This window comes from Cavia porcellus, unplaced genomic scaffold (genome assembly GCF_034190915.1).
Source record: "Cavia porcellus strain 051 isolate PalLab524CR breed Dunkin Hartley unplaced genomic scaffold, mCavPor4.1 scaffold_29, whole genome shotgun sequence".
NCBI lineage: Eukaryota > Metazoa > Chordata > Mammalia > Rodentia > Caviidae > Cavia > Cavia porcellus.
In genome coordinates this window covers 4133649-4149338 of record NW_026947512.1, presented here as the reverse complement: position 1 = coordinate 4149338, position 15690 = coordinate 4133649, and the positions used below count along the sequence as shown (strand labels likewise).

General features: G+C 38.3%; 1 protein-coding gene across 1 annotated transcript in view; it reads left to right on the top strand.

Moving 5' to 3' along the window:
- Positions 1 to 15690, top strand: part of Rgsl1 (regulator of G protein signaling like 1) — a 70104-nt gene that overhangs the window by 45927 nt on the left and 8487 nt on the right. The window contains 7 exon segments of the mRNA XM_063239691.1: positions 8080 to 8273; positions 9465 to 9582; positions 10011 to 10110; positions 10738 to 10909; positions 12867 to 13041; positions 15063 to 15201; positions 15418 to 15542. Of these exon segments, the coding sequence (XP_063095761.1) occupies positions 8080 to 8273; positions 9465 to 9582; positions 10011 to 10110; positions 10738 to 10909; positions 12867 to 13041; positions 15063 to 15201; positions 15418 to 15542 (1023 nt within the window).

Here is a 15690-nt window from a genome sequence, read left to right as displayed (position 1 = left end):
TCAAGTTACAAAATTAAAGCTTATAAAGTGGACATTCCAACAGTGAGACTGCAAACAGTTCTGTTCAATGATCCAACAAAACTCAGTAATATCATTATCAATCTTATACAATTAAATATACATGCAGTTATATCATTTAGAGCACTTTCTTTTCCTCTCTTTTGTACAATGATAAGTACACATTTTGGGTTTTGTTGCTCCCACAGTTCTTATTACTTTTTTGGAAGAGAATAGAACCAAATGTGACATAACAGAACAGAGTCAGTCAAATCAAAAGGGTGGACATAATAGATAATGTAGAAGCATAATACAAGATGATCAACAGTGGTTATCATAATGCCTCCTGCTATCTCTAATAGAATTGCCTATATCATCAGTTATAATAAAATTGAACAAAACAGTAAAGAACAAAACCAACAAAACCAAAACATTGGAGACATTATAGGTCTTCAAAAGTAGATAATAGTCGACCAGAATGGGTGTCATAATGAATCCCACTATCTTCACAGCTGATGCCTAAACTTTTGAACCTAGTACTATCAAGCAAAACAGAATAGAAGAACATCAGTCAAAACAAGATGGTGAGAGCAATACAGGGCTTTAAATCAAGATAATGGAAAGTCAAAGTGGGTTACTATAATATATCCTGCTATTTTTTATTTATTTTTCCCTTAATTAAAAGGATAAAAAAAGTAAATAATAAAATGGAGATTGAGATAAAAGAGAGCATAACAGCAAAACAGCACAGATCAAAACATAACCATTTAAGCAAAATAGTGTTTCACAAGATAATCCCGACATAAAAGTAGTTACCATATTGTCTCTTTCCTTGAAATCTTTGAGTATAACTTTGTATACTGTAGCATCAAATATATCAAAACAATGTAAAACCATTTAAGAGAATGACAGTATTACAGGGTATTTAGACTCAACTAACAGAAAATGAACAATGATTTCTGTATAATCTCCTTATCTATAAAAGTTTTTGCTTATACTATCATATATAATAAAATCCAATAAGATACAACCTGTTTAGACTAATGGAAACAGAAGAACAAAAGCTTGATGAGACTTCAAAACAAGATGATACTAAATCAGTGTTACCTATTATGACATCATTTTCTCCAAAATAGCTGTTCCTATCATCCAATCTTCTCTGCCTCATTTCTGTTGAGCTCTTTTTTTGTCATTAGTTGTCAATTTGTCTTCTTAATTTTGTTTTCTGCTCCATTCATTGTGGCCTCTCTGCCACTATTTCTGGATTCTTCGTATTTTTCTTTTTTAGAATATCCTGCAGTATTCTCTGTAGAGTTGAATTGGTGGTTGCAATTCCCCTAGTTCCTCTTTATCCTGGAAGCATCCTGAATTGTTTTTCCAACAATTTCCAGGGATAGTTGTGCAGGATATATCAATCTTGGCTGGAGGTTATTATCTTTCAAAGCTTGAATTATTTTCCCCCATGCTCTTCATGATTTGATGGTTTGTGCAGAGAAATCTGCTGTAATTCTGATGGGTGTTCCCTTGTAAGTGATCTGTTTCTTGTCTCTGATGGCTTTTAATATTCTGTTCTTGTATTGGATTTCTGGAATTTTAATTATTATATGCCTGGGTGTTGCTCTGTTTGGGTTGTAGGTGGCTGGGGTCCTGTACGCTTCATACAACTGAGTATCTTTACCTTTTGCTAAATTAGGAAAATTCTCCTGGATTATTTCTGTGAGTAGCTTTTGTAGTTCATGTGTTTGTGTCCCTACTTCTTTTTTATGTTCTTAATTCTTAAGTTATAGATCCTCTTATCATCTTCTAGTCTTTGTATTATTGCTGTTTGTTTCCTTGTTATTTTTAAGAAGTTTTTCATTTCATGCTCCCATATTACAAATCTGCCCTCCAGTTCAGATAATCTGTCCTTAGTTTCTTTCAAGCTGTTATGCCAGTTTTCGATAGTTTTTAGTTTCCTGGTTATCTCTTTGAACCTGCTTCACGTATTCTATGCTTTCTCTATTTTCTCCATCAAACAATTCTCCCCTCTTTTTCTGTTCTTCCACTCCACCATCTGTTTTTTCTTGGATGGTGCTTAGCATTTCTCTAACTATTCTGCTTATTTCTAGCTTCAGGTCATTAATAACTTCCTGAACTCGTCTATGAGGCTCTGGAGATAGCGCTTTATATCTATTGGTGCTGTGTCTGCTACTGTCTCTTTCTCAGGATTGGGGGCCTAGGACCCTTTCTTGTTGCTGCCTCTTCCCATATTCTTTGTTCCTTATATATGTGCAAGCGTTTATAGGAGGCCCAGCTTCCTTCCCTGTTGGCCACAGTCTGATTGAATTGCGCCGGCTAGGTGTTCCTGCCCACCGCAGTGCACCAGGAAGTTGCAGACCAGGCAGCCTATGCAGGGCCCGCCCCTCCAGTTCAATCTACTTTCAGGCGCTGGGACCTGGGCTGTACTAGCCTACTGGGTCTCAGCCAGCAGCTTCACGTAGGCTAGGCACTGCTCACCAATCCCGCTTGAGAGGGGGATGCGTGACTGAAGTCACTACAGCACCCTGTTCCTGCAAGTCTGCCCGGTCCCAGAATGTCAGCTGTTGGAGTCTCCTAGACCTTGGAAGAGTCCCAGTTTCTCTCACTCACCGCAGGTCAATGCACAGCTCCCCACCTCTCCTGCTTTCAACTCCGTTCACGGATTCCGGTTCTCAGAGCTTTCACGCGTCTGTCTCCCTGCCGAGCTGATGTAAACGCAGCAGTGGCGGTGGGAAACCCAAATCGCGGCTTCCAATGGCGCAGGCACCAGCTTCCAAACTGGGGCTTTTCTGTTCCTGTTATAGCACCAGGATTGCATTCCCAGTTGGTTTCTCTCAGCCTCGTTCATTCTTGGGTCAGCAGGGCATATCTCCACTTGCTTATGATTCCTTACTCCGCACCATTCCTGAATTCTAAGCTGAGTCTTTAAGAGAGCCTCAGTAGCTGCTGCTATCTGTCCGCCATGTTCTCCCGGAAGTCCCACCAAACTCTTCTTGATTGGAGAATTTGTGTTGAGTGTCTGCTGTGATTCCAATAGGTTTTCCTTTATAGGTGGTGATGTTTCTTTTTTCTAGCTGCTTTTAATATTTTGTTCTTGTTCTTTGATTTTCTGGAATCTTGATTATTATACGCTTAGGTGTAGATTTATTTTGGTCATGGGTATTTGGGGTTCTATATGCTTCGTTAATTTGTATGTCACTTTTTCCATGTTTGGGAAGTTTTCTGCCACTATTTCTGTGAAAAGGTTTTTAATGTCTTTTGTGTTGTCTCCAACTTCTCACCCACTCCAATCAATCTTATGTTGTTCTTTTTGCTTCATCTTGTAGATGTTGGCTTGGTTTTCTTGTGTTGTCCTGTCAGTTTTAAGATACCTTTCTTTTCCTGGTCCATAGCTGTAGTATTGTCTTCTAGGTCTGCTATTCTATCTTCACCTTCAATTAATCTGTTGTGTACACTTTCAATAGAGTCTTTAATCTCCTGGATTTCTGTTTGGATCTGTTTCACGGATTCCATTTATTTTCTATGCTGGGCATTTTTGGTTTCTTGAGCTCCTGTTTTTTTTTTTTTTTTTGTCTGTGTTTGCTTTAATATCTTTCATTTTGATCATCACTTTTTTGCACCCTAAGGATTGTTTTTTCTATAGCCTCTTCCATTTGTTTTTTCATTTCTGCTGCTATCATTTCAGAACACTCCAATAGTTGGCTTCTGATTTCCATTATCTCTCTGCGCTCTGGACTTGTCCTGTGTGGGATGAGCATTTGGTGTTGTATTTTGTTTGTCTTATCAATTCTTATTTTTTTATTTTACTTTTGTGTTCTGTATTGATACTTGTGGATTTCTTATGCTAGATCAGCTTTATCCCTGGTATTGATGTTTCCCTAGAAGATGGCTGTTTCTCAGGATGTCTTCTAGATGTAGGTGGTTCTTGGTCTTTTTGCCTTTCCCAAGAACTTAGCTTTCCACTATATTAAGAATTCAAAAAAAAAAAAGAATTCAATGTCTGTATCTATTTGACTCAATACCTAGTCCTTTGGTACTTCACTATGGTGATGATTATGACTACATACAATCACAATGCCATCATACAAGAGAGAAAAACTGATTATAACAAGTATGACATCCCAGATAAAGTAGTACAGCTGGCAATAACAATAGACTCAAGCACAATCTGGCTACTGACAAGCTTAAATATTAACCTGATACCTTAAACCACAGGAGCAAGCTCTAAAGTTATACAAATCCCAATTGTATCAGGAACTTGTATAAATGATTTTCCACTTATTAGAGTGATTTTATCCTGTTCTGTGTCTAGGGGATGGTTAAGAGTGATGGGGGTAGGATGGAGAGATGAATGAGGTTAAATATATTAGGATCAAGGCTAGATGGCAAAGGATGATCATTCAAGTTTTGGGTGGATAATTGTAGGATACAAGAGGGAAGGGTTGGTAAAGAAACTCTAGGAGTATTAATGTGAATCTTAAGGGGAAGAGATAATGTTTACTAGCATGAAAGTATAAAATCAAGTGAGGTAGTTGACAAGAGGGAAAAATAGGATGAGAAATAAGCCAAAAGAAAAGTTAGCGATCTAAGCGATAAAAGAAAGAAAAGAAGAAAAAGAAAAAAAAACCCAGAGAACAAAAATAGCCACATACATGGAAAAACAAACAAATATACAGAAAGAAAATTAAACAAGATAAAAACAGAATAAAGAAAAAACAAAAACAACAAAAGAACAAAAACAAACAAAAAACTATAAACCCATCAGATTTAAAGAAGAAAACCAATCAGACAGAAAGGTATAAACAGTAAAATTCCTCCAGTGTCTACAGTTCTGTGGTAGTTCCAAGTCAGATCCCAGAGAAGTGTACTTTAGTCAAGTTTACAGGTGGATTTATGCTGAATACAAGTTTGATCTTGGCCTCTGGACTTGGGGGATGGGATTAGTCTTCTGTCCCTGGAATTCTCCCAAGCCCTTTAGGGAAGGAAAAAAAAAAAAGGTGGCCCTGTCCACCTGTTTCTGTTCCACATGTCTTGTGCCTAAGCACTATGATGGTCCATCTCACTTACCAACTGCTGACTTATACTGTTAGGACTGCTCTGGACTTTTCCAGGCTGCTAGTCCTGCCTGTCCACCCTGAGCCCCCCACTGGGGTCCCACTGTATCACTGACAATCTCTCTGGCCTGCCCAGGCCCTCTGGATGGAGCTCATCCAATGTATAGCATACAACAACTTTTTAATTTAAACTATCTTAGACCTCCTTTTAAGTCAATTTTTATAGATCTACTTCTTTCCACAGTGTGGACCTAGTGTATTTATTTAGTGATATCCTTTTCATCACATTGTCTTTATCATTGCTATAAGTTGTACCACAATAAACATGTCCAGGCGTCTTCCCCCATTTGTGGTTTTTTTTGTATCTATAATATAAAAATTAGGAAATACACAACTTTCACTGCTCCACCTTTTGGCTAAACTCAAATGTAGAAAAGGTATAATTAAAGAACATTTATTTGAGGAATGCAAGATTGACTGAACACCCAAAGCCCAATTAAAATAATAGACCATAATAATGAATCAAATCTGGAGAAGAAAATGACTAGAATGAAGAAGTCATTAGATAGATTAACAGCAGCTTCAAGTTGACAGAAGAACTAATAAACTTAATGATCATTTAATAAACATTGCTTAGTCTGGAGGCAAAAGGCAAAAGAAAAAAACTAAACAGAATCTCAGAGGCCCAAGGGACATTATCAAACACATCAATATAAATAATGGAAGTCTCAGAAGAAAAGGGGCAGAAAAGGATCTGAATATATATAATGGTTGAAAAGTTTTCAAATCTGACAAAACCATTAATCAAGACATACAAATTGCTTAATAAACTCCAGGAGATAACCCTCCAGGACACCTATGCTTAGATACATCATAACAACATTGACAGATAAAGCAAAGAAAGAAATGTTGAGTATTATGGGGAAAAAAGCACTCAGCACATTCAGGGGAACTGTAGAAATATTAAAATTTACACCAGAAACAACATGAGACCAAGGTGATGGGATAATATATTCAAATTAAACTCAATTGAAGTTAAGAGTAAATATGGTGCTGTAAGTCAATGAAAGAAAGACAAAATAGAGAAAGTCAAGGCAAAGTTTTTGGGCTCAGGCTGGGGATTTAGTTCAGTGTCTTAAGTGCCTGCCTGGCAAGTACAAGGTCATGAGTTTGATCCCCAGTATAAAAAAAAAAAAGTTTTGGGGCTTTTTTTTATTTTTGTAAATCTCAACAAAAGGGCCAAACTGTCAGTTTTACTGACCAGGGAAAAAGCGAGAAGATCTAGATCAAACTCAAGTTGAAAGAAGAGACTGCAGAAGTTAGTAAGGTCACAAGGAAACGCAAGGAATGAATTAGACAACTTGGATGCAATAAATAGGTTAATGAACCTGACACAAGGAGAAGTAGAAAATGTGACTAAATCCATAACAAAAAGTCAAAATGTCAGAACACGTCTTGACTTAGTGTCTTTATTTTCAAGCTGGATCAAATCAGATGATATCTTTAGTGTTAATGATCATTAAGTTTATTGGTTCTTCTGTCAACGTGAAGCTGCTGTTAATCCTATCTAGTGACTTCTTCATTCTAGTCATTTTCTTCTCCAGATTTGGTTCATTATTATGGTCTATTATTTTAATTGGGCTTTGGGTGTTCAGTCAATCTTGCATTCCTCAAATAAATGTTCTTTAATTATACCTTTTCTACATTTGAGTTTAGCCAAAAGGTGGAGCAGTGAAAGTTGCATATTTCCTAATTTTTATATTATAGATACAAAAAATTATCTCACAGAGCGAATCTTAACCCAAAAGGTTTAAATTAGAGAAATCTATGAAATATTTAAATAACACCAATACTCCAACAGGCATATAATTCTTAAATAGAGTAGGAAAAAACACTTTTTCAATTTATTTTATGAAGTCAGTATTATCCTAATTCCCAAACGACCAAAAATAAGAAAAGAAAACCATGAACTAATACCTTCTCTTGAATCTAGATATAAAACTTCTCAACAAAATATTGGATAGTCAGTGCTATATAAAAAATGTATAACCAAAGGAATTTTATGTAAGAAAAGCAAGATTGGCTTAGCGTGAGAATCCCAATTCAAATAATAGTCAATATTAATAAAATAGGAGTGGTAACTTACATTATCTCAATTAATGCAGAAAAAAATCTTTTACAATTCCCAGCATCCATTTGTGATTAAAAACTATCAGTAAAACTAGAACAGAAAAAGAAATATGTTATCTTCATAAAGTGCATCTATAAAAACCCTAACACTATAAATAATTGAGATATATTATGTACATTTAACAATTTTCCACAAGGAATGTAATCATGTACTTGACCATATACTAATAAAAAATAAAAACAGAAGTCTTGATAATCATACATGTCATCAATAACTTAGCAAATATCATATGTAATATAATACATAAAAGCAAACTGGTCAACATACGGGTATGTGTAGAGAGGCTGAACTAATAGCCAGGCAATATAGATGAGGTTCAACAGGCAGTTGAAATTTGGAAATAGAGCTTCTGGGAACATACTTTTACACTGTCAAGGAAAATTGAAATTACAGAAGCACAGGCTACTCAAGAAAAACTATCATGCAAAAGGAAAGAGTCACCTTTCTTCAAAGAATAAATCATCAAAAGAAATTTGTAAATATGGATCAGTAACTGCTGATCAGCCATGCTGTACCTCATAAAAATGACTGTAGCAACTGGAAGTTGCTTTAAACTCATAATGTAAATGGAGAGTTTCTTTGCAAAACATTACCCCCCCTTTAAGAGACTTCCTTTCCTTTTGCTTTGGGGTTATCAAATGATTTGAACAAAGCTTAGTAGGGATAGATAAAAGTTTAAGTTTGATGCCTAGGGAACAGACAGATGCCACTGGAGAGACTTTAGACTCTCAAGTCCAAGAGATGTCCATTCCCTAATCAGAAAAGAACCCAGAGTCATTATCCCTTTTTCTCAACCAATAATACTGTCTTGTTTTCCAGAAACATGGCAGAAATCTTCTTAAATACACAACATCTACAGTTCTTCAGGGAATTCCTTAAACAACGGAAAGCTGAAACCCCATTGCAATTCCTGATAGCAGTACATAAGCTCAGCAAGGAGCTCAATGAAAAGACATACAAGTCTTCCTTGGAAAATACAATCAAGACTTACTTTCATGGCAAACAACCTCCTGGTATACATTCTTTTTCCTCCCGGCCCTGTTTTCTTCTTCCTTTAGTGTCTAGGAAGCTATCTGTGGAGCAGTCTTTCTCAAAGGAGCTCCCAGAGAGAACAGTATCCACATGGGGAACGTATTGAGACCAAGATTAAGAGGGACATTGAAAACGGAAAATAATACTAAATTCAAAGCTTTACTACTAAAATAAAAGCAGTCAAATGCCAGACAGTTTCACTTATATCCTTTCACTTAAATTTATTCAATCCTGAAATATTGAAATAATCAGTCAAACACACTGAAGTTAACTAGCTTTTATTATTAGTGGAACTTGAATTCAAAGCTGAGGCTTTGTATCATTAAATAACTGATTATAACGCTGGAGTCCCCCCACACCCACCCCACCATGAATTGTGAAAAGAATTACACTGGGAAGCGAAATTGTCTTCCGGAAACTATTTCAGAAATACTGTTTTGTTTTGTCTGATTTTCTTGCCTAAGGCAAGAAGGGAAATCTGGCCTGTGCATATCTATCATGACCAAAAGCGGAGGTTACAAACAAAATATTGACTTGTCATTCAAATGAAGAGTGAACATAACCCCATACTGGAGATAAACAAGTCTATAGCAAAGCAATAGAGATAGAGCTTATCTGTCACAGTTGAAGAAATGGAGCTTTCATGGGATTTTCGCCTGCAGTTAACCAAGATAAGGCCATAAATATTAAATTAAAAAGGTAATATTAGCAAGTCTATTTGCAAAAAGTGTTTACTTGCCTGATTTTGAGTTCTGTAAATCATTTTGAATGCGCTAGAAGAGAGAGAGAAGTACCCAGATCCTGTCTTTGATGCTGCCCTTATGACGACTGGTAATCTTGGATTCCCCATCTGCCCTGTAATTTCACTTTAGTCTTTTTACTCTCATGCTCTTTCCCTAAACCAAAAAGCTTCACGCCGGCTACAGCAATGAGTCCTTTACAAGTTTATTTTCTTTAGAATTTGAATGGAATTAAAGTAGAACCATATCTTATCTATAAATACCCTTGCATATAACATTCCAAATACACTTTGAAGATTTTCAAACAAAGTGTAGCCATTTTAGTCAAGACAGATTGCAAGTAGGGAGCTGTGAGACTCTAAAAAATATCAGTTACTTGAGAAGTGGTGGAGGGGAAGGATGGCCTTTTCACTCTCTCTTGCGTATTTTTAGAAGAAATGCTACAGTGCAATGCTCCTATTATCAAAGAAGTCGTTGACATGCAACAGGTCAGCACAACCACACTGCTCATACTCCAGAGCTACGTCACGAAATCTCTAGAAGAAAAATGGTGAGTATGTCCCTTGAAGGTAAGGATTCTTACTGGAGTTTCTCACTGGTTTTTGAAAGCCACATGAATCAAAGTTCTCATAATTCATTCTCATTGCCAGAGACCCCCTACAAAGGAAAAGACCAAATTCATTTAACCTTCCCACATGCACATGTGTCATACCACACGCACATGTGTGCGCGTGTGCACACACACACACACACACACACACATACACACACAACTTTCTGTTTCCTTGCTTTAAGGCCTTAACAAGGTATCACCCAGTAGTGAACAGAAAAGATCATTAATGAAGGATTGAAAGAATATTTTAAGTAATTCACCATTCTCCAATTCCAACTGCAGTTCCTCTAGATTCGCTTTCTATGTGCCAAGTTCTTGTCTTTTTTTTTTTTTTTTTGCATTATTTTTGGTCTCCCTTCTGACAGGCTTAAAGAGTATCAAGAATTGTTCCCTCCTCTTCCTCCTCCTCCTCTAGAGGTGGAAATTGAAGTGCCAACTTCACAGAAGAAGCCTTCAAAGACAGCAGTAAACCGGCAGGAATTCAAGGTCAGTGAGAAAGAGAGTGAATACAAAACACTGGTGACAAGAAAGCCGCTACCCAAGCATTGTCAGTTGCTCAAGACTATCTCTATTACCATAGTCACCAAAACCATCTCTCCTGGAGGATGGGTTTTTTGTTTTTGTCTTCATTTTTATTTTTTCTTTTTTGAGATAGGGTCTCACTGTGTAGTTCAGGCAGGCCTTGAATTAGTTGTGTAACCAAGGCTGGCCTCAACTCATGAGGACTCTTCTGCCTCAGCCTCCCGAGTGCTGGGATTACAGACATGCGCCACCATACTTGGCCTGGAGGTGGGCTTTTAAAGCCCCATTTTAAAAGGAAGATCTGAGGCTCAGAGATATTGTCACACTGGGAATTTAAAGAATTCCCTCCCTTCTGTGCCTGTGATTAAAGCCAAGTGAGCAATGGGAACAGGAGTTAAAGCCAGAATGTTACATCTACCAGCTACTCAATCTGGGAGAGGTTGTACAAACCCCTGACCTGCATTCCCTGACCTTTACATTAGAGCTAACAATTAGTCTTATATAGAAGTTTTGTGAGGATTAAATGTAATGAATGCCAAGTTCCTGGCACATAGTAAACTCTTAAGGAAGAGCAGATATAGTAACAAATAAATACTGCTCCTCTTCTTTCCTCAGAAAAGAGGTTGGCTGAAAATGATCTGTTTTATCAGGAGCTTTTGCAACTACCGAAGGTTTACATCAAATCCCATGAAGTGCCAGGAATTTATAGATTATCTTCACCTTGAAATGCACAACAAAGAGAGTAAGTCGCCTCTCTCTGTTAGTACTTTAGCTACATGGGTTAACCAAGGTCATTACTTTGTGTCACACAAGCTGGAATCTAGCAAGATCCCCTGTCTAGCAAACCAGTCCATGCCTGCAGACAGTGGCTTCTACTAGGGAGCCCAGCAAGAAAGCTGAGCGATTCATCTAAGTCACTGTGAGGTCTCACACTTCACAAAACAATTTTAATCTACCATTTAATTTCATCTTTCAAATATCTTTAATTTTTTCTACTTGTAAAATCAATACATACCATTAATAATGAGATAATAAAATTTGCAGGAATATATTGTGCACAAGTGAAAAATCCTTCAAGAGATAACATTGCTAACTGTTGTAAATCTACAACAAGTCTAAGAAAACAAGATTGTGAGATAATACAGCAGGAACCTGATGTCATATTCAGTATGGTAACTCCAGGAATCTGCAGAGTCTGGGACAAAACAAATGCTTACATTTTGCACAATTCTGCAGTTACCTTCCCATCCTGTATGTAACGGGGCACCAGACAGAACTCCACTTCTAGCAAAGGGAGCACCACACCTACATCACCTGGACTAGACTCCAGTGAAGGATTTCTAGGAATATTAGTAAACTCTAGACCTAGATTGGACAATTTTTAAACCCCAGCCAGGAAACTAAGCAAAGTGTACTTGTTAGAATCAGCCCCAAACAGCTCTCTTCTCAGATATAAATCCCTGTGGGTAGATTTCTTTGAATAACTCCTTTCCAGGAACTTTCTAAAATATAATTTATTTTTCTGACACACACTCTAAATTTTTTACAACTTCCCTCATTTTTTTTACTTCTTTGCATCTCTCTTTATCTTTTTACTATCAATTTTTAAAATAAAATTCTTGTGCTTGACTTTCTCTTTATGTTGCTTTTCCCATGTATTCCTAAATGACTTCTCTGATAAACTTTTGTTTGTCTGTTTGTTTTGCTTTTGTGGTATTAGGAAATGAACTCAGGCTCCATACACTGAGCTATGTGTCGGCACCTTTTTTAATTTTTTTATTTTGAGACAATGTCTCCCTAAATTGCTAAACTGCACAATAGCCTTGAATTTGTGACCTTCCTGTCTCAGCCTTTGGGAATGCTGGGATTACAGGCCAGACATGTACCATCACACCCTGCCTTCCCAGATAAACCGTGAATAAACATCATCAGAACCATCTTAATCACTTACCTTGTCCTTAGCACAAAATACCTAACCCCAACAATTTAAAGAAGAGAGATTTATTTTGGCTCATAGATTGCAGAGGTTTTAGTCAGTCTACTGTCAGCCAGTGCCAAGGCAGAGGCATGATAGAAGGGCTTGAGCAGAGGAAACCTGCTTATCTGATGGCATCCAGGAAGCAGAGAGAGTGAGGGGCAGGGAGCCAGGAAAGGATACAGACCCTTCCAGACCGCCCCACCGTGACCGCCTCCTCTGACCAGATTCTGCCTCCCACTGTGTCACTGAGCTCTAAACTCATCAGTGGACTAACCTGCTGATGATTATCACAGTCACGGCACCTCCCAAAGCCCCACCTATGCACACGTGAGGCTTTAGGACACTTCTGGATATAAGCCATAACAACCACACTCTCTGTTTAGAAGGTCACATCACCATGTTCAGTTTTTAGTCTCTACAGAAACCTCAGGGTATAACTCGTGTGATTTCGTTTGTATTAGACAAATACCATGAAAACATCCTTCATTGTCAGGTTACTTTTGTTATTGTTGTTGTTGTTTTCATCGTTGTGTGTGCTGAGCAGTCCTTTGTGTTGAGTCTAAGTGGAAGCTGCCCCCAATGGTAGAAAATGACCCTTGCAATAGGCCAAAAGGATTGCTGTACAATCTCCTTTCTTCATCGTACTTATGCCAAGTTGAGGTGATGTACAGGCGTACGAGTAACTTGATCAAACCAATTGTAATTACTTCTTTCTTCTCAGATTTCTCCTCATCACCCACTGTATCAGGACGTCAAACTTCACAGTCCCCAAATGTCCGGGTTTCAGAACAGGAGAAGGAAGAAATAACCCTGGTAAAACGTCGTATATATGGCCAGAGGACCATTGTCATCAACTTTGCAGTTAATGATTTATATTTCTTTTCTGAAATGGAGAAGTGAGTTTACCCTCTTCCCTTCCACTTGTGACTTTCCCTCCTTAAGCCCTCCTAGCAAAGCTTGGCTTGACCTCTAAGAGGCACGGTGGTTTCAGCCCTGCTAAGCAAAACTCTGGACAATCCCAGTGACTGTGTCACTCCCTCAAATTCTATCATGCGGGGTGTGTATGTGTGTGTTTGTGTGTGTGTTTCTAAAGCTCTCTAATACTCAGTATTTCCAATGTTGAACGGTTCTTACCTATTCCCATTTTTCTTTGTTATTTATAAATATGGAAGAAGGCTTCTTATGTAATACCACTGGACCAATTATCAAAGTAAAACTTGTGTGTGACTTTAAACATATTTTTTAAGTTTAATCATACTAACGTACATTCATTTAGCTGCCAAACTTTTATGTAAAATCAAAGTCAATCCACCAAGTAAAAGCCCATATGTTTTGTATAAACTCTAAGCTATACCTAAAATTCTGTCAACTGACTCTAGTGAAAATTGTTTTAAAGTAAAACAAGAATTTAAAGTCTACTGCAATTTATTTCTTCTGAATATTGATTGATTGATTGATTGATGATTGTAGTGCTGGGGCTGGAACCCATGGCCTCATGTATGCTAGTTGAACACTCTACCACTAAGCCACCCCTCCTCCAATACTTAGGAATTTTTGTACTTCTTTCTTCAATAATTTTCTTTGCCATACCTATGTCAACAGGATTTTGTTTTGTTTTATTTGTTTGTTTTTTGTATTGGAGAACGAACTCACTACCTCAGCTTGCTAGGCAATCGCTGTGCCACTGAGCGATAGCCCTGGCCTGGGAATACTTTTTTAAAAAGTTACCTGTGTTTGCTGGAACATTTCAAACATTCAAACTTGTTCTCATAAAAATGCTATTTTTTTCTTTTTTATGTCCATATTTTGGCCTTTTTCATGCATCACAAATTAAGAGTAACAACTCCAAAAGGCAAAAATATTTGGCAAGCAACATGAATAATTCTTGATAAATATCTGCCCCAAGCAGCTGGAGAAGTGCGAGCAGGTACTAACAAGGGCCTACCAGGCTATGCTTGGCTTCCCAAGGACACGAAGCAGTGGAATTTTCAGAAATGTAGAGCACCCTCCAGTTTAGTTCAGAGATCTTTCACTGCACCTTAACGAAGATTTATCTTAGTCCTCAAAATGTCTATTGGTTGCTTGGTCTCTGCTGAGCTCAAATTTGGCATTAGGCACAAAAAACCCCAGATATGTTCTGTCTAAGACCCTATACACTAAGGGATTGCTGAGAAGGGTCTTGGATGACAGGCATTAGGCAGAGTTTGACACAGCAAGTGCACTGAAATAGTCATGAGTCCTGGGTATGGTCTTTTGAAAGACACTTGGCTGAATTGTGAAAGAGGAGCAGGGGTGAGTCAGATACCAAGTTGTTTAACACGAAGGCAGCAGGGTATGAAGAGAAGCTAGTCAGAGCAGTCAGAATCTGCCAGTGCTGCTCTGATCCACCCCACCCCACCTTGGCCTCTGCTCCCTTGCTCACCCTTTGGAAGCCAGAGTAGCCTATTAAAAAGCATAAACTCAGGGAATGTGACTCTCCTACCTAAAATGCTCCAATGGGCTTGCATTGCTGCTGGAATGGAATCCAAATGTTCCATTGCCTGAAGTACTCTGCATGGGTAGGACCTACCTGCATCTCAGGGCTTGCCTCATGCTGCACAGAAAACAGCAAGCTGGCTCCCGCTACAGGACAGAAGGGGCAAAGCATGAAGAATTGGGTAAAAAAAAAAAATAAGTGGGGGTGCTATGGTGAAGCAGGGCACTTGAAGAAGTACTTACCATGTTATCTGGCATATGGTCTGTCCATAATCTGTATTTTCCAACCTGAATTAAACTGAACAAATGAAGTCACAATTGGGTTCACATTTGACCCTCCCATTTTCAGGCCAGACATAGGTCTGGGCCAGGTACCTTATTGCTGCTTTCATGTTGTTCATGCTGATTTTTTGTTTATTGTATCTTTTTTTTTTTTTTTTAGGTTTAATGCTTTGGTGAGTTCAGCTCAATTGCTGCAGGCCAATCGGACATTCAACGAAAATGACTTGGTCCTCATGCAGGCCAAAATTAACATTATCCTAAGGCTCTTCTTACATGCTGAAGTTCCTCCAAGACTGAGGGTGAGGAGGACTCCAACTGCACGTTGACCTTTTGCCAAGAAGCATTCCCCTCATCCCCTAATAATTGCAAGACACTTCCTAAATCCTGGGCGAACTAACTGTCCTTTCCTAGTAAGCCCACAAAAAGTTTTGGCTTCCAGAAATTGAGTGATCTTGAGGTCTCTGGGGGCCAAGAAAGGTGGTCTGCTTTGCCCTGAACTCTCTCTCTGTCGACAGGTTAACATCAGTGAGGCCCAGAAGGATGCCATCCTTACTTCCATTGCAGAGGGCCACCTAGACTGGAACATGTTCCACGGAGCTATCATATCTGTCTTCCCTGTCATTATGTACTTCTGGAGAAGGTAACAAGTTCCCTTTATCTGATGACTTCCTGGTGAAGAAAATAGATTTCTGTCTTCCCCTAGGGCTTGGTTTCCTAGTTTCTCACTTCATGGTAAGTGTGATGATGGTTCATATCCTATATTCCACACTCCATCTCTCACACTGCAC